At 33.4% G+C, this 26221-nt stretch overlaps 2 protein-coding genes across 3 annotated transcripts; one reads left to right on the top strand and one right to left on the bottom strand.

Moving 5' to 3' along the window:
- The first annotated feature begins 4977 nt into the window (after positions 1-4977).
- Positions 4978-9158, top strand: LOC108997450 (BTB/POZ domain-containing protein At1g63850). 2 transcript variants are annotated; one of them, XM_018973754.2, is made up of 3 exons: positions 4978-6456; positions 6660-7597; positions 8863-9158. In XM_018973754.2, exons 1-2 carry the CDS (start codon positions 5464-5466, stop codon positions 7575-7577), a joined length of 1911 nt encoding a protein of 636 aa, XP_018829299.2. In that variant the 5' UTR covers positions 4978-5463; the 3' UTR covers positions 7578-7597; positions 8863-9158. The 2 variants fall into 2 exon arrangements, with proteins under 2 accessions (XP_018829299.2, XP_018829298.2); XM_018973753.2 differs by lacking the exon at positions 8863-9158 and having other exon boundaries at positions 6660-8094.
- A 113-nt stretch (positions 9159-9271) lies between these two features.
- On the bottom strand, positions 9272-11316 carry LOC108997451 (phosphoglycerate mutase-like protein AT74H). The gene is made up of 5 exons (XM_018973755.2): positions 10672-11316; positions 10102-10221; positions 9800-10013; positions 9636-9716; positions 9272-9527 (listed from the first exon to the last, which is right to left on the bottom strand). Exons 1-5 carry the CDS (start codon positions 11165-11167, stop codon positions 9428-9430), a joined length of 1011 nt encoding a protein of 336 aa, XP_018829300.2. The 5' UTR covers positions 11168-11316; the 3' UTR covers positions 9272-9427.
- Positions 11317-26221: the final 14905 nt, after the last annotated feature.

Raw genomic sequence — 26221 nt, 5'->3', positions numbered from 1 at the left:
TTATACACATGAACCAGCCCATAGGCTAAAAACATTTAATTGGGCTTTATTTATGTTACATTTTGTCCATCTGTAATGAGTGATCATATGTGCTGATAAGATATTGAGTCTGCTATTTAGCTCCATGTTTTTGCCTCTTTAAAGTTACAAGTGTAAATTATATTTTTTTTTAAAATATTTTTTAAGCATTCTTAATTATTAAGGAAAAAAAAATTATTTCTGATATTCACTTTCTTAACCATTAAAAAATAAATAAAATAAAATACCCGAGCAATAACTTCAAAGTGTGTTTTCCTACTATATGTTTTTTTTAAATAGTTTCATATATCAACCATTTAAATGGACAACTAATTAAAATGTATTGCATTAACAAATATAATTCAAAATAATAATATTTCAAATAAAGAATAACTTTTCTCTTCCTCTCTTACTTGATAACTCAGAGATAGTTGACATATCCTAAGGGTGAGTAGCAACTTTTTCTCTAAATTTGTCAATGGTTTTTTTTTTTTTTTTTTTAAATAATTTATGGTGGTGTGTTTCAAAGCGGAGGTGAAGGGTAAATATAAAAACGATGTCGTTGGTGAGAGTAAAGAACCCCACAATTTGGAAGTGAAATTCTGGATCTATAAAAGCACATTTAACGAAAGAATAATTATATTCATCAGTCACTATTCACTCACATCTACGAGCAGTGTGTCCCAAGCCACTTTCCTTTCAGCTGTGGATTTATAAACCCCCCCTCTCAATATTGTCGTCATGTAGACATTACTGCCATACATCCTACTAAACTAACTTCCATGATTGTTCTCTCTATAAACATAAGGAAATTAAGTATTTTTACAAGTTTGCTCATTGACACGTCAAACATATAAATCACATTTTTCATATATAAATTTTACCATATCAATTAGCATACAAAATATTAATTTTTATTCTTTTATAATTACCATGAATCTCATGATAAGTGATGTAAGGCTAACTGTCAGTAATTGTATTATAATGAATGGCAATATATTAATTTCATTTTATTAATATTTTTTTTTTTGACATGATAGAAACTTGATCTGTAAAAAAAAAAAACTTAAATTTAAATTTTTTTATAAATTAAATTTTTTTCATGTCAACAATATAAATAGTAGTTTGTCCACTACTGCTTATAAGCCCATGTAAATAATAATAATAATAATAAAAGGTTAGCAGCCGTCTATAATGCAACGCACTCAGCTTTTAAGGTTTTTAATAGTTATGGGAGAAGGTCAGCAATTGTGGTTGGTTTACCAAACAACAATCTTATCCATTTTACATAATTATTATAATTATTTTAAATTTTTATATGAAATATAATAAATAATTTAATTTTTTAAAATTTTTTAAATAAAAATTATATTTTAATAATTTTTTATTTTTATTTTATTTTTATCTGTGTAAGTTATGTAACCAAACAAGAACTAAATGATTGGGGTGACACTAATTCCAAATTGTGGGCCAGAAGCCACCACCTTAAGAGCCCCATCATTTTTTGTTTATTTGGGTGGCAGGAAACAGTTGGCCACCAAGCTACGTTCAAGTCTCCTGCCAAAGGAAATAAAAATCCCAGACAATTTGTCTTTCTAATTTGTTCTGGAATCGGATAAGCCACTTGTCCACCATGTTAGAACCTTTACTTTATCCAGATTTTTTTCTTTCTTTTTTCGCAAATTTAAGAAAAGTATTCGTGTGTGTGAGAGAGAAGAGCACGAGACGTGAAAAAATGTCGATGAATCAAAGTGAAGTGCAAGGGAAGCAAAAATAAACATCCTGTAATGACAAAAAGCTTATAAAAATAAAGACCCACTTGGCCCAACTCCACCATTAGTGCTCGTTAAGCTCAGCAAAATGATTTACGCCTCGTTTGGATATAAACATTTTTAATTCATTATTATAATTTTTTAAATTTTTTAAATTTTAAAATAATAATAATTAATATTAAAAAATAATATTCTAATAATATTTTATTCAATTTATTTTAAATCATTTAATCTCATCTTACTATTCAAACAAGCCTACAATATGATTTTTGTGCCTCTTGCTATCAATTTTTTTTTTTTTTTATAAATATCGTAGTCATAAAGTCATGAGTAACATTTTATGATAAAGTATATCTAACATAATACATTAAATAACGTTATTTTATAAATTTATTTTTATATAATCTTTTTGTATGTATAATATTTCTGTTTATTTTTACCTGATGCATTCTCTGATACGTCTTGGAACACAACAGTAGTGAGTCAATGCTTACTCATAGGCTTAGAGCATTGTCATTGGATTAGCCAAATACATTTTTATCTTCAAATTTAGCAAATATCATCTATATTTACTCTATATTGAATTAGCTAAATTGTTTTCATCCAAACTATAAGCTACAGTAAATCCATTCTTCTTTTTAAATATGAAAAGCACTATAGCAAGTCTAAAAGTATTTTTTGAGATTATTATATTATAGATATGAGATTTTTATTCATATGAGATTTTACCATCTATATACATATGAGATTATTATATTATAGATTATTGAATTGTGAAAATAAAAATGAATATGATTTGTTGGAGGTTATTGAAGATTATGAAAATAAAATAAAAATTAATTAAAAAAATATAAATAATAAAAAATAATAAAATTTTATTATTATAGAAAGTGTGATGACTAATTCAATATAAACTTTAAGTTTTGAATGATTAGTTAAAGGTGAAAAAATTATATATTAGTCAAAATTTAAAGAATAGAATGACCAATCCAATGCTAATGCTCTTAGAAACGAAAAATACAATGAATATATCCTTATCTCAACTGCCAATACATTCCAATCATACAAAATTGTGATCAGGTGATATTAGTAATATTCTCCTCCTTTGGTTATTCAATTTAGATGAGACAAGATGAGATGAAATATTTTATTAAAATAAAATATTATTATAAAATAATTTTCTAATATAATTTTTATTTTAAAATTTTAAAAAGTTAAATTATTTATTATATTTTATAAAGAAGTTTGAAAAAAATTATAATAATTATATGAAATGAAATGAGATAATATAATTTTGTGTAACCAAATCAATGTTAAATTGTCTAAACAATCAAGTGAGCACATAAGTTTGTTGTTGTAAAAAATGAAACTGAAATATATTGAACTACCTAAGTGACCAAGAAAAAAAAAGATTGTAATCATTTTTTTTGATCTTTTACATAATTATATTTAAAATTGAAAATATTTTTATAAATTATTATTATTATTATAAATTATTTTATAAAAATATCTCCTACTTAAAGCAGCATAATTTACAAAATTATAAAAAAAGTGTACTCGTATTATTTTAGTTCATACTATTGAGTGTAGACTGTTTTTTTTTCCCCGCAAACTTGCTTTGAGTGCACACTTTTTTTTTCTTCAAAATAGTGGGAGGGACTGTCTGTGTAGCTTCTCTTTCTCGGCGTGACTATTAAAGGTCATCACTCGCTGTATCATATTTAGATTGAGTCATAACTCGACCAAAATGCTAAAAAATTTTAATATTTAAGGATTTGTTTGAATAGAGAAATAATCTTATTTATTTTAAATTTTTTTTAATTTTTTTTAAATATAAGAAATAATTTTTTTTTTAATTTTTAAAATAATATTAATATTAAAAAATAATATTTTATTTAATTTATTTAAAACCATCTCACGTAAATATAGTCCTAATTATAAATTCTAAATTTTAGTGTGAAAAGCCGTAACCTTTGCCAGGGTGGGGCACGGAGTGTACGCTTGAAAACTCGTTATTACCATTCTTGGTAGGGGTCAATCAATCACAGTGCTTGATAAGGAATAATCATAGTTTACAAGCTTACAACAGAAATCAGCAAGTCTAATCAATGGACATGATTGACCATGGGCTGATTATGACTCTCCCAGGAGATGAAAAACGCATGTCTCATCTGCACTAGATTTGAATCATGACAGATAGACACATTTTTTTCAACTCCATTTTCTTTTAAGGAAAATACTAATATGTCCATTTTATTAAGAAAAATTCTATTCCTAAGCTTCATACACCACACACCATTCTTTTTATAATTTTTTTAATTTTATTCTCTTATCAAATATGTGGTATATGAATTATGAATAGAATAATTCAATTGTTTTAAGAATAATAAAACCAAAAAAAACTTTAAAAAAATAAAAATAAATAAAAAAAATTAAGGTGTGTGGTGTATGGGCTTATGAATAGCAATGCTCTTTTATTTGACACCTCTATTTGACTACTTGTCTTTTTTTATTTTTTTATTATTATTATTATTTTACTTAGTGATTAAGAAAGTAATTTTAAATGTATTTATGTATTTTTTTTTTATTTTTTAAATATATTTAAATATATTAAAAAATATGAAAAGGAAAAAAAAAAAAAAAACTACCGCCCAGCGGTCAAAATGGAGGCGGCAGAGTAGCCGCACCCTTCTTTTAGAGCGTTTTTATTGGATTGAGTAAATACATCTTTAAATTTTAATTAATATTATATAAATTTATATTTATTTATTTTATTTAAATTTAATCTTCATCTTATATTATTTATTTACTTTTTATATAATAATAAAATATTATTATTTTAATAATTTATTAATTTAATTTACTTTTATCATATTTTATAATTCTATAATGTTAAATTAATTATATTCTAATTAATTTAATTTATTTATTTAGAGTGAGAATTTATTTATTTGAAGTGAAAAATTAATATTTTAATATTTGATGAAACAATTGTAGTTAATTATATTTAGTGAAGTACTGTAACTAAAATTTAAATTATTTTAGAGATATCCAATCTAATGTAACATTTTTTTATATAAATTATATAAATTTTAATATTTTTTAACTTTAACTAAGTCAATAAGAATGTTGTTATAAAGATAAGATCTAAAATCAATACAGATATACAATCTCATTCCCATAGGTTGAAGCAACGATCCCACTTAAGATCATGATCATATTTTGCTCATTCTGTTCTGCATGCATAAGAACATAAAACGAAGGAAACCAGACAAACAAACACCATGCAATTGTGGGTCTCCCATCTGTGCCCGTGGGTCACTTTCGGTTCTCTCTCATTCTCGCGCACCTTACCTATAAAGTCAAGTCCAACGCCTCACCTAGCCAATCCACAGATATATATATCCACGGCCATCCTGATCTGACACAAACAGAGCAGTGATATTTGGGACTCAACTACCAGGCCCTTCCAACCCCCACATTAAATGCTTCCTCAGAAGCTCAGTCTTTTCTCTGCCGTTCTAGTGTTTTTTACTTGACTCCCACGTCTCGTTTCCACCGCCATTTTTAATTATTTCTCTGTGTTTGTGTGTAACGACGCTCTCTGATGCGAATGCCATAAACGAAAAAAGGACAACCCACCACCCCTACTTGCAAATTATACACACATTTCATGGCAGCAACAACAACTACAACTCACCTCAAAGCTCAAACCCAACCCACTAAGCCCAGACGCCGCAAGTACCGCGAGACCACCATCTCGTCTTCCGCCTCCGCCACCACTTACTCTCCTGGTCACTCGAATCGGAAGCTCGACCCGCCCACCATTGTCTCCCCCGACCACCACCCCTGGTGCTGCCCCGCTTCGAAACACGTATCAACCCCTCCTCCCCCTCCGCCATCTCCTCCGCTTCCGCCTCCACATACCCGCCGCGCTACGAACTCGAACCAGGAAGCCAATAACCTGTCCGCATTTTCCTCATCTTCGCCTTCCGTTTCGCCGTCAACATTTAGGATCCGATTCTCTCCTGGCAGTCTATCGCCTGTCATGGACTTTTCATCCACCACGATGAACGGGAACGACTCGTTCCCTTCCAGCTTCACCAAGTTCAACTCTGCCCTCACCGCCGGGCTCCTAAACCCAATGTCGCCACCTCCCCCGTCCGACAAAACGATCCGATCCAGTCCGACCCTTTTCGAAATGATGGCCAATGAGCCCGATCTCCACCACTCCAGAACCCAGATACCACGTCAAAACACCGCCGTACCAGTTCCGAAACCTCAACTCCCTCAAATCTCACCCTATGACAAACATGCCCTATCAATGCAGCGAATCTCCGAGATCTTGTCTAGCCGCAGCCCCGGGAACCAGTTCAACGACACGACCTCGAGTGACATTAAGCTTACATTGAGCTCCAAGGACGGCATCAGTGTCTCCGTGAATCTCCATCGTCAGATTCTCGTGGCCCACAGCAGGTTCTTTTCGGTCAAGTTGTCTGAGCGGTGGACGATGCCGCAGAGACCCGCGGGGTCGCCGTACATCGTGGAGATCGCGGACTGCGACGACGTCGAGGTTTACATTGAGACCTTGAGGTTGATGTACTGTAAGGATCTGAGGAAGAAGCTGATGAAAGAGGATGTTTCCAGAGCTCTTGGCATCTTAAGGGTAATGTTTCTTTTTTCTATTTTAAGGTCTTTGGCCTCTGTTTCGTTGCAGACAGACTGTAGGAATGGACGGTATATTATAAGAATTTGTGGGTTTTGCGAAGTGCTGATTGGGACTTGAGAAAGCTATTAACTTTTGTGCTTAATTTTATGCTTTTGGGGGTATATTGAAATGGGACCCAAACTGTTTCTGTTCTTGTATAGGTATCGGCTGCAATTGGGTTTGATGCTGGGGTTTTGTCATGCTTAGAGTACTTAGAAGCTGCCCCATGGGCTGAGGATGAAGAAGAGAAGGTGGCTTCGTTATTGTCAGAGCTCCAACTTGACGGTGTCGGTGCCGGGGAAGTTTTGAAAAGGGTTTCAGTCGAGGTTGCTGACAACGAGGAAGTGCTGCTTAAACTTATACATGTGGTTCTTGAAGGTAAAGATGAGAAGGCGAGGCGAGAAATGAAGGGATTGGTGTCGAAGATGCTTCGTGAGAATTCGTCGCAGAATGACCTTCGGAAAGAGTCGTTGTACTTGGCTTGTGACGCGTGTTTGCAGTTGCTTCGCCACCATTTTTTGTTGGCAGCGGCGTCAGACTTACAGGATGTTGTTCAGATTGCGCGACAAGCAGATAATTTGCATTGGATTTTGGATATTCTGATCGATAGACAGATTGCTGATGATTTTTTGAGAACATGGGCATCAGAATCTGAATTGTCCGATGCGCATGCTAAAGTGCCTGCAATTCATAGGTTTGAGGTTAGCAGAGTCACGGCACGGCTATTTGTTGGGATTGGGAAGGGGCAGCTGTTGGCTTCTAAAGATGCTAGGTGCTTGCTATTAAGAACATGGCTAGAGCCGTTTTATGATGATTTCGGGTGGATGAGGAGAGCATCAAAAGGCCTCGATCGTCACTTAATTGAAGATGGGCTTTGTAACACGATTCTTACCCTGCCTCTATCTTGGCAACAGGATATTTTGCTTGCTTGGTTTAACCGTTTCTTGAACTCGAGTGAAGATTGTCCAAACATACAAAGAGGTTTTGAAGTTTGGTGGAGGAGGGCTTTTGTGAGACGAAATGGTGAGCAGGAAAGGCAACGACCATTGCGAATTACAACTGCAACTGTTGAGAACTAAAAGTCATTACAGCCGGAAAGGTTGGTGCTCTAATGGATCTTTTAGTCTCCCATTACCTTTACTTGGTCTCGCTTTGGTCACGATCCTTCATCATTGGTTATATTTTATCTGTCATCTTCCTCTCTAAACCTGGACTTCTTCCTTCTAAACCGGGACAAGCAGTTCTTCGTCATCGAGGAGTAAATTTTTCATGGGGATGTGTATTTTCCTTGACTTGGAAGAACCCAGGTTTAGCCTGGAAGAAGATAGAGATCTTTGGAGGCGCAAAGCCCGTGTCTTGCTGAGAAGTAGACTGAGTATAATTGGTTGTTGGACTAACAAAAAGAAATGGTTGTTGGTTTTTCTGTTTAGTTTGATACCTTAATTGATTCTGTTTGTCTACTATACCCCATTTTTTTTTTTTATGGTTCTCTCCTTAGTCCAGTAGTTGTGATCTTACAGGATCTTATTTGTAGTTGATGATTGTCTAATTGGCGGATTAACTCTCTTAAAGAAAAGAAGAATTGTAATAGTCAAAGCGGAATCAATTGTTAAATGACAGATGTGTGGACTGGCTGTTCTTTGCTTGGTAACTAACTTATTTTCACAGTATGATTGGCTAGGCATGGTAATTGGGCTTAGTTCTTGCCTAGTATTTCCAGGTTCAAGTAACCAGTTCTCTTTCTTTCAGCACGAAAGGTAGTTTGGATTTAGTAGATTGACTATATTATATGAATACTTATAGTTTGATATGATCGACTGAGCCATTCAATCTCAGTTAAAAAAATTCTGTGTAGGCAAAATGATCAGTGTGTTGAGAAGAGTCACTAGCGACAACGTAATGCGATGGAATTTTTACTGCCTAACCGATGTAGTATTATGAACTTTACCTTACACAAACTGCATCTATTAACACAAAACGTGACAATAGCTATGGATGTCTAATTTATTCATGATATATCTTAATTCAGCATCCAAGGGCTTTTGTTTCATTTGCTTCATTTAGAAAGTTCATTATTCTTGAGTTTTCGATCTTTCTCAAAGAAGTCTTTTATATCAAAGTGACATTGATCTTTGTTCTCCTTGTAGTTCATTTACATTTTTCAGTGACAAGTGGTTTCCAAACATCTTGCTCCCAACAAGCACTTCGTTTATCTTTTTGCCCATGGCCCTTGCCATATTTATGTAGTATTCATATTCCTGGGGACTTATGTCTCATTTTAAAAAATCTGATTTATCTGATATATATTGAGATTTGGGGAAACTTGAGGCTGCAATTTTACCTGTGATTGATTATCTTTTGCAGTTTGACAGATAAACAACAGGCTTTGCAACCTCGGGTGTACTGTCCAAAGGGTGGTTCAGGGTATATAAATTTTTGGAAGATGTTGTCCTTTGATAAGCTAACATCCATGATCTGCTAATTTTAACAAGATTCTTCCAACATGTTGCATGGTAAGATGACTATGATGCACTAATAAGCTGTACCTATAGATAATATGATTGTTCAAAACAGTAAAGATGATGGATCTAAAACAACTTTTTGGATCTAAAATGCAACAAAAAGTTTAGTGGGTCTACGCTTTACAGAACAAAAACAATCTGGATGCCATCTTCAGGTAAACAGTTGCTGCTCTTTCGTGAGATTTCTTCCCTAAAACGCCTCTGATTAAGGGTCTATATGTTGTGTCTCTCTCTCTCGTATATACTCCAAATTCAAATAACGAAAACGGTATATTTATTTTCCCTTTTGCATGGTTGCAAAAGATAGGCTGCTGTTCAAACCAGAGAGGACAACGAGAAGGTGCAAGTAATTAAAGAGTTTATGAACATTTTTTACTAAATACAAACAATGGCCCTGAATAATACCCTTAACTCGGATCTGTGCTACATTCATCATCGAAGTGAGTGAAGAAGGAATTCATCGTTGGGCAATCATAGTTTAGTTCACCTGGTCTTGCAAATTTTTGCCTATTCAAAAACCGACAAAACACAAAGGTTAGCCTAAAATGGATATAACAATGCAACATCTAGAGCTTTACCACCAGGCAGAAATTCGAGAATGTAACTAGTTTTTACCATTCCTGATCTATCAGCATGTCATCTGTCAATCCAAACTCTCTTAGCTCTTCTTCAGTGTGATGCACTAATAAGCTGTACCTGTAGAGAATATTGAATTTGCAGAATGTAAATATAGTTCAGGTTCCTGTGGAAATAGCGAGAAAAAAAGAAAAAAAAAATACCTCCCGCCATAACCTTTCTCCATAACAAGGGCTTTTCCATTGCACAAGTTATTAAGCCCCTCGAACTGCCCCACTGTCCATTTGTACCATCTCATTAGAAACACTCGGAGTGTTAGGCCGTGCGAGACTATCACCAAGTTCATGTTTGGATTTCGTTGGCCAGGTGGCTGAAATCGTCCAACATCAATATCTGATCTCAGCGTTTCTCTGAATCCTGATGCATCCATATATACATAATAGCATTGAACTCTTCTGTTTCTCATTTCATTTGAGGTAGAATGATTGTCAAACAGTAAAGCTACCTGTGATTCTATCATAAACATCGGCTGCAGATTCCCCGTTTGGAAAGCGGTAAAAGAAACGACCATAAAGCATGCGAATGGATTTCTCTAGTCTCATCTTCTCTCTATCCTGAAAATTCCCTTTTATGGAGAATTGCAAAGTTAACCCAATTAAAGAAACTTTTATTTAGAATCAAACAATCGCAGCAAAGTAGATGTTATGATTGGTTTAGGGACATAAAGTCGAAACTCGCTCGTCTCAACTCAATTCATTACTATAATTTTTACACTGAGATCAGATATTGATGTTGGACGATTTCAGCCACCTGGTCAACGAAATTCATTATTTTAAATTTTTACACAAAATATACTAAATAAATTAATTTTTTTAAATTTTAAAATAATAATAATATTAAAAATAATATTCTAATAATATTTTATTCAATTTATTTAAAATTATCTCAATCTTATCTCTAAATCCAAACGATACCTTTGGTGGGTTATAAGCATTCCCCACTGTGGAACTTCTTTACTGTTATTGTAAATCTCTTTCTTCGTATGTTAACAAAGTCGACCAAATGAAAAACGTACCAAAATCTTGTTCTCTTAGGCGAGGCTCTTCCCTCAAGCCAGCAATTCTTGAGCGCTCAAATGGCCGAGCTAAATTCTTTAGTGTTTCAAGTGTCCTTCTGTAGGGAGAAACGTAAAAGTAGACCTTCCAATTATCAACCTTGTCCTGCTCAATCAACTCCTTAATCATTTTCCCGCATTCCTCAGCTTCAGCCCTTCCTTTCTCCGTCAGTGCAATCTTTGGATCAGCAACTCTTGTGTAAACGCTCTCATCAAGATTTCCTTCACTCTGTCCATGTCTAACCAGGATTATTCTGCGAGGCCTAGGAGGTGGAACTTTAGCAGCAGACCATCTAAGAGCATTCTTTTCAGGAAAAGTAGCCAACCCATTACTATCAGTCAGCTTAACAGATTCGCTAATTGGGTTCTCACAGCATTGGATGAAGTACTTGGAAGTAAATCTTTTTGGGTGCAAAACAGAGACTGCCGATAGAGTGGGAGAAAGAGTGGCAGCCATACCTTGAGAACCAGACAAAAAAGATAACAAAAATTAGCAGCAGAAGCGAAAAGGGTCCAGTTTGAGTCATCTTCATATGCGTGACCTTAAGACCCTTGGTGTTCTAGTCCTTTGCTAGGACAGTTTCAGCTCAGCTCCTTGGGCTTGATAGGTTATGGAGGAATAGGGGGACCAATGTCCCAATTAAACTGTCCTTTAGGATGAGAAATCTCAAGCACGACTGCGATTGATGATCATCTGATACTTGAATGTGTGGCTGTGCTTAAAGTTCATGGTCCTACTAGTCTGTTCCAAAAGTTAATTGGGCCTCTCATTCTTGTTTGCCTATCCAATGACCCAGATTGGGGCTTCGACTTTGAGATTTGCAAGATTTTGGGTAATCCCAGCCCACACTTATTGGAGTATTATATCTATAAAGAGATTATATAAAAATAATGTTATAAATTGATGTGATTTTTTATAATTTGTTAAATCTACTTTACAATAAAAATAATTTTATAATATGACGAACCACGTGAAGCCACATCAATTTGTGTAATTACTTTTATATAATTCTTTTGAGCTAGAGTATTTCTCATTGTGTTTTTAGTACGTACCCTTCCTAGTGCCATGTATTCTGTACATAAATTAAGATGCATTAGCATTTCATAATAATATAAAGTAGTTTGAGCATTATGTTTAATCTGTCAATGGTTTTTTTTTGTTGATCTTGAATATCTAGCCAATTAAAAATGGTGTTTTGTTGGTGATTAATTTATCATTTATAAAAAAAAAATATGAACATATGAATAGAATTAGAATTTATCATACAATATTTATTATTATCCGTATAAACTTTTTTAATAGAAATAAAAAAAAATATTATTGAATTATCTAAGTATCACTTGAGACTTTCAAATTTAGATAATAATTTCGAGGTTGCTGTGCCATTAGGAGGAATTGGTGGAACTTGCTACCTTTTCCATGGAATAAAACACAATGAAAGTTGAAAACTAAAGGATCTTAATTTGTTTTATCTCCCCCTATATATGGATCATCTTTCCCAAAGTACAATTTTCCTCTTATATATGTGAAACCAAGACCCCATGCGCGCACGCAGGTCAAGCAAGCCCTACTTAGTAGAACATGTGTTAGATAAATTACATACCCACGAAAGATCAGTAGCTCTCATAATTAGACTTGTCTTAATTTGTGGAAATGAGTTTTCTTAATCATCCAATGGACCGGGAATGCAAACAAAGTCTCCAAGAAACTTCTTGCGATTGACAAAACACGAAAGATTATTCTAACAAGCATACGGGCAGCAAGCTTGATCATTACCTTTCTTTCTTTTTATTTCTTCAAAAATTAAATCAATTCAAGAAGTTTGTCTGCTATGATGCGGGACTGAAGAGATAATAATGTTAGATACAGTCATAAATTGTATAAGCACCATACACTCCTTTAGAAGAATAATAGAATTCATTATTAAGAAATTAATTTTTTCATGTGATTCTCATCTTTATTTATTTTTTTTCAAAAGATTGCGTGACATTTGCACATTCCATAATTATAAATATCATTTTTCAAGAAAAATAAATTCATATATGACGAGCCCAACTTAGGGCTTATATATATATATATATATATATATAGGCACACACATATCTCTTTGTTTTTGTTGTTACCATTGACTTTAGTCTTGTCGATCGGTGACCTATCTTTCATGCAAGCAGAGTAGCAAAAGAGAATTTAATAGGGGTAATGTATATTATGTTGCCGCAAATATTAATTATTTAAACCTTCTACTTTGAATTGTCTGAATAAATTAATTGGATATGGGCCAGGGATGCCCAATTCAAACATTGAAAATTATTACTAAATTTATATCTATAACCAAGATGTGGAATTGACTTTAATTCGTTTTATTTGAAATTTTAATTCAATTTTTTTTTACCAATTTTGTGATTTTAAATTAAATTTATAATATTGTAAAATCAAGTTGCATAAGGCCTTGACTGACTAATGGCCCAAAAGAATTGTTTACTGTTCATACTTGAGACGACACACAAAAAAAAAAAAAAATGCAAAATATCTTTTGGAATGATGCAGAAAAATGAAGTAATAAATTTATTCCCAAATGGTGGGACAACATTGGGAAGTTTGGTGCTTATGAGTAGTCCAACCATGCCTTTCATGAGTAGTCCAACCATGCCTTTTGCTGCATGCTGACCTTAACTTTTAAGATCAATCTTATATATAATCATATAATGTGTAATTATCTTAAAAAAGAGTAAAATTTATTATTATTATTTTTTAATAAGTCTTACATTTACGTATCTTTTCTCTCTAATTGTTGTAGAACCCAGCGGTCGGATTCGTAATGGACTGATTACATCAAATAGGACCATATATATGAGCCCTTTGTAATTAATTAGAGTGACCGCCGTACCTTTCTTGCTGCTTTACAGTCCAAATTAGTTTGACCAGAAGTAGGGGATGATCTGATATACATATTTCTATACATCGTTTTAGATTTTATGGATTTTTATAAGTAAACTATATAAATAGAAAATTATTTAAAATATGACGTATCAGTCGGCCGGGTGCAGTTGAAGCTTATAAAAATTCAAGATAAAAAATAACATTTTTTATCTATATCTACCTATAATCAGGGGCGGTACGTGATAGTTAGGAGGGGGCGAAAATTTAAAACACGATATAATGTTGTAAAAATACATCAAGATTGACATATATAGGCCGCCAGTGCATGCAAGATTTAATAAGGTTGCACCTGTATGCAAGCTGATACGAAATAAAAATGAAGAAATATTTACGAAAATACTTCATTAGTTGAGCTTTCGTTTATTTGTTTGTTTTAAGTATAACATCACGTGTCTATGACTCTATAACGTCTAAGAAATTCAAAGTGGACCTGCATCCAATTGCTCATCTCTCTCTCTCTCTCTCTCTCTCTCTCTCTTACAGTAGAGGAAGCAGTGGTGGCCTTAAAACAGATGTCTGCTCTAAAGTCACCTTGGCTTGATGGGTTTGGACAGGATTCTATCAAAACTATTGGAACATAATAGGAGAGGAAACATGTCGAGCTGTGCTGGAATTTCTAAATGGTGGTAATATGAGCCAGGGTCTAAATCACACATTTATTACTCTTATACCAACGGTGAAGTTCCCTACAACAGTGAAAGATTATAGACCAATTAGCTTGTACAATGTCTTGTATAAACTAATTTCAAAAGTACTGGCTAACGGGGGGGGGGGGGGTAAAAATTTAAAACACGATATAATGTTGTAAAAACACACCAAGATTGACATATATAGGCCGCCAGTGCATGTAAGATTTAATAAGGTTGCACCTGTATGCAAGCTGATACGAAATAAAAATGAAGAAATATTTACGAAAATGCTTCATTAGTTGAGCTTTTGTTTATTTGTTTGTTTTAAGTATAACATCACGTGTCTATGACTCTATAACGTCTAAGAAATTCAAAGTAGACCTGCATCCAATTGCTCATCTCTCTCTCTCTCTTACAGTAGAGGAAGCAATGGTGGCCCTAAAACAGATGCCTGCTCTAAAGTCACCTGGGCTCAATGGGTTTTGGACAGGATTCTATCAAAACCATTGGAACATAGTAGGAGAGGAAACATGTCGAGCTGTGCTGGAATTTCTAAATGGTGGTAATATGAGCCAGGGTTTAAATCACACATTTATTGCTCTTATACCAACGGTGAAGTTCCCTACAACAATGAAGGATTATAGACCAATTAGCTTGTACAATGTCCTGTATAAACTAATTTCAAAAGTGCTGGCTAACGCGGGGGGGAGGGGGGGCGAAAATTTAAAACACAATATAATGTTGTAAAAACACGCCAAGATTGACATATATAGGCCGCCAGTGCATGCAAGATTTAATAAGGTTGCACCTGTATGCAAGTTGATACGAAATAAAAATGAAGAAATATTTACGAAAATGCTTCATTAGTTGAGTTTTTGTTTATTTGTTTGTTTTAAGTATAACATCACGTGTCTATGACTCTATAACGTCTAAGAAATTCAAAGTGGACTTGCATCCAATTGCTCATCTCTCTCTCGCTCTCTCTCTCTCTCTCTCTCTTACAGTAGAGGAAGTAGTGGTGGCCCTAAAACAGATGCCTGCTTTAAAGTCACCTGGGCTCGATGGGTTTTGGACATGATTCTATCAAAACCATTGGAACATAGTAAGAGAGGAAACATGTCGAGCTGTGCTGGAATTTCTAAATGGTGGTAATATGAGCCAGGGTCTAAATCACACATTTATTGCTCTTATACCAACGGTGAAGTTTCCTACAACAGTGAAGGATTATAGATCAATTAGTTTGTGCAATGTCTTGTATAAACTAATTTCAAAAGTGCTGGCTAACAGAATCAAGAAGGTGTTACCCTAGATTATCTCCTCAAATTAAAGTGTTTTTATCTCAGGTAGGCTAATAACTAATAACATAATGATTGCCTATGAGATGTTGAACTATATGAAGACAAAACAAAAGGATAGAGTTGGGAGCATGATAATCAAGTTGGATATGTCAAAGGCCTATGACAGGGTGGAGTGGCCTTTCCTTGAAGCTGTGTTGAGAAGGCTTGGGTTTGGAGAGAAAATAAGTAACTTTTTTATGAAATACGTTCATTCAGTAAGCTATTGGTCAGTTATGGTAAATGGCAAAGTTGGAAAGAATTTTTTACCCTTAAAAGGTATAAGGCAAGGGGACCTCTTATCCCCTTACCTGTTTATTCTATGTGCTGAGGGACTCAGTCAGTTGTTGTTGGATTCATAAATGAAGGGTGAAAAAGGGGGAAATGTTGTTAATAGAGGTGGCTTGAGAGTGAACCATCTCCTATTTGCTAATGATTCTGTGTTATTTTGCCAAGCTAAGGAGGAAGAATGGAGAAATATCTATTCAATTCTTGGTGTCTATGAGAAAGCCTCAGGGTAGGCCTTAAATAAACATAAGACTTCAATATTTTTTTAGCTCCAACATGACAAATAAAGTGAGGAGGAGGATATTCCTTGATGTTGGGGTAGTGGTCTGTGATAGCTATGAGAAATTTTTGGGCCTGCTAGCTGTAGTTTGGAAGTCAAAATATAATGTTTTCTGAAGCATTAAGGAGAATGCATGGTTGAAGATGCAAAACTAGAATAATAGTTTTCTTTCAAGAGCTGGGAAGGAAGTACTCATAAAGGTTGTACTCTAAACTATCCCTACTTATACAATGAGTGTCATTCAGTTGCCAAAGAAGCTGAGTAGAGAAATTGAGGCTCTGATATCCAGATTCTGGTGAAATCACAACAAGAATGAAAAGAGATCCATTGGAAGAAGTAGAGTTGTTTGGGAATGACAGAGGCTAAGGGGGGGAATGAGGTTCAGAGATTTGGAACTTTTGAATGTAACTATGTTAGCAAAACAAGGATGGAGACTATTAAAGAAACTCCAGTCTTTAGTTGCCAAAGTGTTCAAGGAGAAATACCATAAGAATTCTCAGATTCTTAAGGCTTCATTTGGAAAATCATCTTTCTTAATATGGAGAAGCATTTAATCAAGTCTGGAGGTGGTTAGGGAGGGCCTATTGTGGAAGGTTGGGAATGAGAAGGATATACATATTTGGGGTCAAATGTGGCTACCCACACCTACCACTCACTGTGTCTTGTCACCCGATGTCACCCGAAAGAATTTTACATGCTGACTCTAGAGTATGTGATCTAATTGACGAACATGAAGGGGCTTGGAAGGAAAACATAGTATTTGCAGTGTTTAATGAGGATGAGGCTAATGTAATCTGCATTATTCCTATTAGTCGTCTTGGATCTGCAGACAAGTAGATCTGGGGTCCATAAAAAAATGGTAAGTTCTTGGTCAAGAGTGCTTACCACATGGTGCAACAGAAGAATAAGACAGTGGAATGTGGTCCTTCCCATGATGGGGGGAGGGTAGTGAAATGTGGAAAGAGATGTGGAACATTGATGTTCTTGGTGCTATCAAGCATTTTTTTTTATGGAAAACTACAAACAACATTTTGCCTACGAGTGTGAATCTGTGGCAGAGAAGAATTATTGAAGATCTAAACTGTTATATATGTCGAATTGAAGAAGAATCTCTGATTCATGCCTTGTGGAACTAACCAACAGCAACTGATATGGGGTGAAAAAAAGAGCCATGTTAACAAGTGGGTAACATGTGGTAGAGATTTTGTACAACTGTGGATAGAAATGTGTATAAAGATACAAAAAGAAAACTAGAAGTAGTGGTCATTATGAAAAGTATATGGCACAAAAGGAATAAATATGTTTTTTAAAACAAATGTACTGGTCCAAGTAGGATTGTACATATAGCTGTTTCAGGGCTTGAAGATTACCATAATGCAAATATGGAAAGGGTGGGAAGTATGAAACAAGATGAAGGGGTGTGAGAAGGGGTCGTTGGGAGAAACCTGAAGGTAATAGGTACAAAGTTAATTTTGGTGAGGCCCTAGATGTGGGGAAGCAAAAGATGAGATTAGGAATTGTGATAAGAGATTGTAAGGGTGATGTCCTAGCATCGATGTCTACTGCAAGAAGATATCTAAACCCTCATTTTCTGGCAGAGTGCAATGCTTTATGGAGGGCTATGGTGTTGTGCTCAAAATTAGGACTACAGGATGTGATATTTGAAGGGGATGCAAATGAAGTTACTGATGCTGTCAAATCTAAAGATGAAGATGAATCTTGGAGATGGCAAATTACAAAGGATATTAAGAAGCTATGGCAAAATAGAAGGCAATGGACTTTGGTTTTCAACCATATGGAAGGAAATGAAGTTGCACACCAACTTGCAAAGATGGCTTTACAGATGGAAGGAGAGTAGTGTTGGATATGAGAGGTCCTCGAGAACATTTATCCTTTGATTGTAAAAGACAAAAGTTGTAATGTGATCTATTAATGAAATGAATACGATTCAGTTTTCAAAAAATATGGAACCTGAGTTGACTTTCCATATCAGGAATAACTTGACGAGGATGAATATGAATGTATATATCTTTTCGCACTTTTATGTTCAACATCTCAAATTCATGAAGGTTGTGGAAGAACCTAACTTTTATATATCTTGGATATATATATATATATATATATATATATATATATATATATTAGTACGACGAGAACAAGGTCATCTATGAAAGCTGACAGTATACATGATGCCATTTTTCCCGAAAATGGTGCTGTACAATAATACAAAATGGCCGGGCTACTCTTGATGCCATTGTATCACATCTTACGGACGACGTTGTTGCGCCAATGTTGGCTGTACGCGCGTAATTAAAAAATGTTGGTCATGATATATATATATATATATATATATATATATAAATATATATATATATAAATATATATATATCTGATCATGCAATTTAATTGCCTAGCTACTAATAATTGTGATAAATTATATATAAGTAGGGTTAATTAAGAGGGATCGCCTATATTATATATATATATATATATATATATATATATGAGAATATTAATGTTGACTCTAGAAATTCCATTAATTTCTAGCTTGAAGTAGTCATGCTTGCGTACCCCCGTACGTGTAACTCGCGATCCGGATCGATTGTAGGGTGTACGTTACTACCGTTGAAATTTCAAGCATATTATATATCATGTTAATCTCTACATGAATTTCTACGTAATTCCTCAAAAATAAATAAATAAATAACGACCGCGCACATAATTAATGTAATGAAGCTCATGAAGACCGTGGTTTATAAGCTCATGCATTGTCAAGATTAAATTCATCAAAGATTGGGGACCGATCGAGCAAGAATTTTCTATATTTTTTTAATACCTTGCTCTACATGGTCGTGATAAGATCAATTCGATCTAGATAAAAACCTGACGTACATTATAATCATATATTTTAACATTAATGAGTAGAAAATAGCATTTTGTAATTAAGCATTAATATACTATAATATGCAAGCAGATGGAACTAGTTCCAAAAAATCGATGCATGTATATAAAACATAAATAATATTATTGTATTAATTTATTTGTGTTTAATTATTATATTAATATTTGTGAGATGATGAAATATTCTATTCATCAGTCACTATTCACTCTCACACTCCATACTTATAATTTTTTTTTTATAAGATACCGTGGAGTATTTTTTATAAGATGTGAGTTATTAGACAATGGATAATGACTGATGGGAGAATTTTTCTCATGGATATATATCAAACTATATATTGGTTTCTTGTGAAGGGGCTGCACTAGCTAGCTTCAAGATTTGTTGTCTCTTACCTGCCCTCAAGAACTGCAGATAATTTATATACATTATTAATTAGATGCTTAACACTTTGATGATCAAGACCGTTGATCTTATGAATGACTTCCGGGATTAGTTGCAGAATCGGAAAGCATCATCAATCATATCATGACATGAGTCCATTCAAGAACAAAAATGGGTGAAGATTTTGATGCTGCCCCAAAAAATAAACTAATTTTAATTACGGCCTTGGAAACAAAAAGTGGTTTTTTTTTTTTTAACTCATACTTTGGACTATATATATATATATATGTAATTCATATCGTGTGGTGGCCCGCCAGATCGAACAGGAAATACATGCATATAATATGCATGCATGTGGGCCGTCTAATTTATGTTGTATTATAAGCAAGATTATTAATATCTGGCGGCCATTCTCCCAAAGGATGAGAAATAATTAATAGTACTTCAATTAAGTTATAATTGCATCATTTTCCTCTTTTATTCTATTTCTTAGAACATTAATTTGCATCTTTTGTAATTTCGTTTTTGTTAGGAGCTCATGACCAATACTGATGGCCTCTTGTATTCTTAATTGTTTTTAATTTAATACATATATACAACGATCAATGATCACAAAAACATATACTTTATTAATTAATGTGATATATATATATAAGCTAGCTAGCTGACCGCATGGACAACGTACGTACCATTTGTGCGACTGAATTAGTACGTAAGATATATAAATTCGAAATAGGTCTATTAATTATAGTGACAATATTAATGCTGATTATAAATAGCATTATTTTTTGCCATTGTCCTTCTTTTAGCTAGGGCTTGCTAATGAAGAGGGAAGCATGCATGCATGCATGCATATGGTCTTTCATGCATGCAGTCGCCGTTCAACCAAAAGGAATATATAATAACTAACTAGCTAGGGAAATTAGATAGGGACAACGAGAAATTATATATGTAACCCCAATGATAGGATATATGCCAAATTGGCATTGAGGTCAAATAAAATAATAAATTAAACTTAATTATTATTCAATCTAATACTGCTAGCGCTGATAGTATAGTCTTTGTTTATGGGGCAGCCTTTTTATTATTCCACGAAACCCTTATTCTAATGCCATACTTTTCTTGGCATGCATATACATATATATATATATATATATATATATATATTTCAATGCATGGTTAAAAAAGTCTTAAACGTAACGATCAAAGATGACATGCACATGATGATCATGATATATTTTGAGGTCCCTCATCAAAAGTTTCCCTCTTTCATATATAAGTCACCTTTTGAGGTTGAAGTATTGGCTTGCGTCGACCTTTCATGATTCAAGTCCTATATATGTATCGATCAGTCGCTGCCAATGCATGTAAAAATATATGTGAAAAGGGTCCTAAGCAGAGCCCTCGTATATAGGGCACAATTTGTACCGGCTCTTCCAGATCTTTGTGTTTCACTATTGTGACAGTACTTCAAACAAGAAGATGAACATAACTTGCATATATAACCTTCAAGTAGTAGTACTGGTCCTTGAAAGAATCCCTTGAAAAAGTTAAAAATAGGCTATAGATGATGCCACTTGACTTGGTCACGTGAATATATAGCTAGCTGATCTGATCATCTGGGACAAGTAATTAAAGGCCGGCGGGCGAGATCAATTGATCTTCAGAGCAGAAAGCTCTAGTTTTGCAATGCCAAAGTTATAGTAAAGCTTCAGCTGTTTATGAATTGAAAACTGATGATGATCAAGCTTTGATAAAGCTAGCTCGGCAAACGTGAAACAGCGAGCAAGATATAATAGAGTAGTTGGGAAATGCAGTACAGACATAAATAAATAGACCTGGCGCGCATACTTTAGTTCCGTACACTCCAAAAGTACACCATTTTTCAGTGGACCCCTACAGCCTTAATAGCATATACCATACTCACCAATCCTTAGGTCCAGACTCCAGACAATAATTTGATCATATCAGACCCGCAATCCACGCACTTCGATTTCCAAAGACCTGATCTCCTCCCTCTTCATATCTTAGCTAGCTAGGTCCAAAACCTCTTGGATCCTAACGAAGAAAACGCTGCAGAGAAAACCCTAGCTACATAGTCCCAGTACAACTGATATATATATATATATATATATATAGCTCGGAGTAATACTCCTCCAATAGCTAGCTGGCCTAATTAGAATGGTGCTTGCAAAAAGACTATGGAAATGGACCACCCTATACTGATGCCCTAGAACGAACCACACATATATATATATATATATATCTACTTATATATAAAGCGCGAAAAAGTTTCTACAATATTTTCGTCTAATATTTTTTTTTCTAATTTTATCCCTACTTTTATTCCAAAATCTCGATTTTGCCACTGACATTTTTCCCACCGCGCGCGAGCCCCTCCTCCCCTCTCCCTCGTCCGTTTCTTCATCTGCTACGGTGCGCCGTCTCACGCCGTCGTACTCGACACCGCCGGTCTCATTCTCTTCCCCTCCGACTGGCGTCCATTCCCTTCCAATCTCAACCCCTCTCGTGCAGCCGTTGACCGCCACGAGCGAATCCAAGCCGCGGCCCGTCCGATTCTTCGTCGCCTCCAGTGCGCCACCGCACGCTGGCGTGGCTAACACCGCCCCATCCATTCTCTTCCCCTCCGTCCGGCGTTCCTCCCCTTCCAATATCAGCTCCTATCGTGCCGCCGTTAACCGCCACGACGAATCCAAGCCGCGGCTCTCGTTTTTTTTTTCTTAATTTAATTTATTTGTTTTTATAGAGGCGGCTGTGTTGTGTTTTATTGTGTTTTATTTCCTTTAATTTTAAATTATGTAAATATTGAATTCAATTGTTACATTTCAGTATAAACTATTTTTTTCCTTTTATTAATAATTTTTGTTTAATGATTTATTAAAAAATAAACTTAAATATATATATTTTTTATTTCTAGATAAATTGAATAGTTTATTAATTAACTTGAAATTAATTAAAATATATAATTTCTAATGTATTATAGTTTATTTAATTTCTTTTAAAGGAAAATGATAGGGTTACTACTCTCCTACTACTCATTTACTACTCTTTTTATATTTGATTTTTTTTTAAATTTTTTATTTTATTTAATGATTAAGGAATTGATTATTAATAACATTATATATATTTTTTTATTTTTTCGATTAAAGATGTTAAAAAAATACTTCAAAGAAAATGATAAAAAAATAAAAAACTTGAAATTAACTATAAATAGTAATTGGATAGTAATAGGGAAGTAACCCTATCATTATCTTTTTTTAAATGTAAAGGATGAGACTTTATAAAATATATGATTAAATTATTTAATACTTACCACTGTCATTTTCAATTTTAAAACTGACACATTATATATTTATTTTGGAAATAACAAATATACAACATGCGCATCCAACTATAATTATTAAGAGTAATAATAGTAGGTTGGTTAGTATAATTACAATTTTTCATAAGGAAATAAATTATAACTTTTTAATAATTTAAAAATATAATATGTCATTATTACTATTTTATTTAGCCAAGTGTGAAAATGTTAAATAAATTAATGTTTTTCATTATTATTATTTCTTATAGTGTTTCTGTTTTAATAATATTAAAAAGAGTTATGAAAACTTTTGAAGTAAATTAAGATGATCTGATTTGCATTCTTAAATTAAGAGCTAAACTGCCTTTGAACTAACGTAATAATTTAACATTATTTGTAGTGTTAAATAATATGGTCTAGAATATGTTAATATATATTAGAACATTTTTAATTTTTTTCCTTCTTTGAAAATTTATATAATGTTGGAGGGAGTTAGATGAGATGAAATTTTATAAAAAATAATTGAAAGAGAGAAAGAGTTAAATAAAAAATATTATAAAATTAAAATATTATAAGACACTTAGATTATAATTTTATAATATTATTTTTGTTTTGAAATTTAAAAAGATAAATTATATTTTATTTGAAATTTGAAATTTTGAGAAAGTTGTAATGATTATTTTAAAGGTTTTGTATTTCAGTTATGTTTAAAAAAGAGATGGGATATGATATGAAAATTTTGGAATAAAATCTATTTTCAAATAGACTTTTATTTGAAAATTAGTAAGGGATGAACAGTGTTCTTATCAATTTCTTTCTCACTTTTTTCCTGTTTTTCTTATCAAATTCGGTTCTCTTATGTTTTTGCTCTTTTGCCGATTATGTGAGTTTGGATACTGAGGTTTTTTTTTATAGGTTAGATCCTAATTAAGATGAGATTAGTTGAATTGAAAATGAAAAGTTAAATAAAATATTGTTAAAATATTATTTTTTAATATTATAGAAATATTAACCTTTTAAACAAGAGATTTTGGTAAACTTAACCAAACAATATTTTATTTTTATTAAAAAAAATAATCTTAATTTGCTTATGAATGTTACATTTCATTTAAGTGCATTCAATTCTTGAGTTTGCTGCCTAACAAGATCTAAGATTCTCACTATTGGATATAATCATCGATATTAGGGTTTATAATATGAAATAAAAAGGAAAATTAGTCAAAAATCCTTACTCATATGCTGTTTGTGATAATATGATGATTTGCTTTATACGATAATTCTATCTGAAAGTAGTCATATTTTATTATTTATTATACATCTCACAATATTTAATAGTAGACAATTGGGCACACGTGCAGCGCACATTGCCCTAACTAGTATATATATATATATGTATGACTACAAGTTTCAACTCATTCAAGAGAAATGTACAGTAGTTCTGTTAATTTTAAGGCGAGAGCAAATTAATAAGAGAAAAAGTGCCTTTCTCTTTCACTCCCCCCGTCTTTTGAGGGGGTGGCCCGGCACCCTGCCTCTGAAAGGCGTGGACAAGGGCAAATAAGGAGCTGGACGTTGAAGCTTGAAAGAAAGAAACACAGGTACTCTGTTTGGCAGAAATTAAGTTTGCCTTAGATGCGCATGGGAGTGCCGAGTGCATAGTGTCCAACAACCCCAGAAAGCAAGTAGAAACGAGCTGCTAGCTAGCAGAGAAAGCCAAAGAGGAAAATGACGTCAGCGTGGTGTAGGGCATAGGGTAAGAGAAGGGACCAAATGGCGCAAGCGGCGGAGAAAGCTCATGAAATTGGACCACCTACTTTTTCTGGGGACAAAATTTATTGTGGGATTTAAAAATAAAATAAAAATAAAAAATTGAAAAGCCACACTCTCATGTTTTGGAGCGTGTGGAATGGATAACGAACGACGTTGTTGTTTCGACGTTGGAAGAGGTTAATTAGTTGGTGTTGGTTAATTTGACACGCGTGCTTTATTCTATTTAAAATTATATAATAAAAAAAATGAAATTGAAGCCAAAAAAGTAATAGAGGGAGTACGTATTTCACAACTATCTTTAGCACGCAAGATTATTTCTATAAAAACTATCCATGGATTAACAAAGCACGCATGTCAAAACATTGGGAGGTTTTAGTAAAAAAGATTAATTCCTAAATACTTTACATATAAATCCACCTAAAAAATTAGGGGTAAAAGTTGGCAAATAATGAAAATAAAAGCTTACCCAACACCAAATCAATGAAAATCTGAAAGCACTCAAATGAGTACTGTGTGCCTAAGTCGTCATTTGTGTGATATTTTATTGATAAGGATAAGTGATGTATGAGATTTATTTGAAAATGAGAATATTTTATTCTTTTAATGGTTAAAATAAGACTCCAATTGTATCATTGATTACTCATTTTTAAGTATGCACCCTGATGTGCCTTGGGCTTTCATTGACACGTTACACTTGGTCTTATGTTTTTCTACTTCCATCCAGTTTCTTTTCTTATTCTACTCTTTAGCAAATTTCATCAATTTAAAATGAAAAAAGATAGTATGACTATCAAATATGTCCATCAAATAAGCTCACTCATATTTTTTTTATTTATTGATTTTTATTAATGGTTAAAGAAGTGATTATTAGTGAATTTATATATTTTTTATTTTTTTCTTAATAGTTAAAAATGTTTAAAAAATGATTAAAGAAAAACAAATTCATTTGTATTAGCATGCACATTTAGTGGGCATATTTGGTAGTCACTCTAGCAATATTGTCCATTTAAAAAAGATACTCTCTAACTTTTTGTCTTATAAATATATACTTTTAGAGAGAGATATATAACTTAACATTTATACTCTAACATTAAAATTATCTACCTTTCGTATTAATATCTCCTCAAATCATAGAAAATACTTAGAAGATGAAAGGAAATCTCATTCGGTGTTAGGTTAGGTAGGCTTAGGATGGATCAGTGACAAATTAATATTCTCATTCAGCGCGTGGAGATGGCATATTTTGATCATAACTCAAAAGAATAGATGCGGTCCCATGCAATGTGAAGAGAGGAAGAGAGAAGGTGATGGGTGGAGGAGTCCTTTAATACACCAGTGACCAGTTAATGAGAATTAGACGGAAGGGAAGCGTTGGACCACCTCATCTCATCCTACGCACAGTTCCTTATTTTGGGAACATTTTCCACAACCCCATGCGCAAGCGCAAGCGCAAGCGCATCTACTCTTTCACTCGGCATCTCTTTCTCCTGCTCTCTGTGAAACAACAAACCATTAGTGCCCGTTTCTTTTCAGAGATAAGATGAGATGAGATGAGATGAGATGAGATGAGTTGAGATTAAAGTTAAAAAGTTGAATAAAATATTGTTAAAATATATTTTTTAATATTATTATTGTTTTGGGATTTAAAAAAATTGAATTATTTA

The sequence above is a fragment of the Juglans regia genome, chromosome 9, assembly GCF_001411555.2.
Source record: "Juglans regia cultivar Chandler chromosome 9, Walnut 2.0, whole genome shotgun sequence".
Taxonomy (NCBI): Eukaryota; Viridiplantae; Streptophyta; class Magnoliopsida; order Fagales; family Juglandaceae; genus Juglans; species Juglans regia.
The sequence above is the reverse complement of the archived record's forward strand: the minus strand, read 5'-3'. Positions and strand labels throughout refer to the sequence as shown.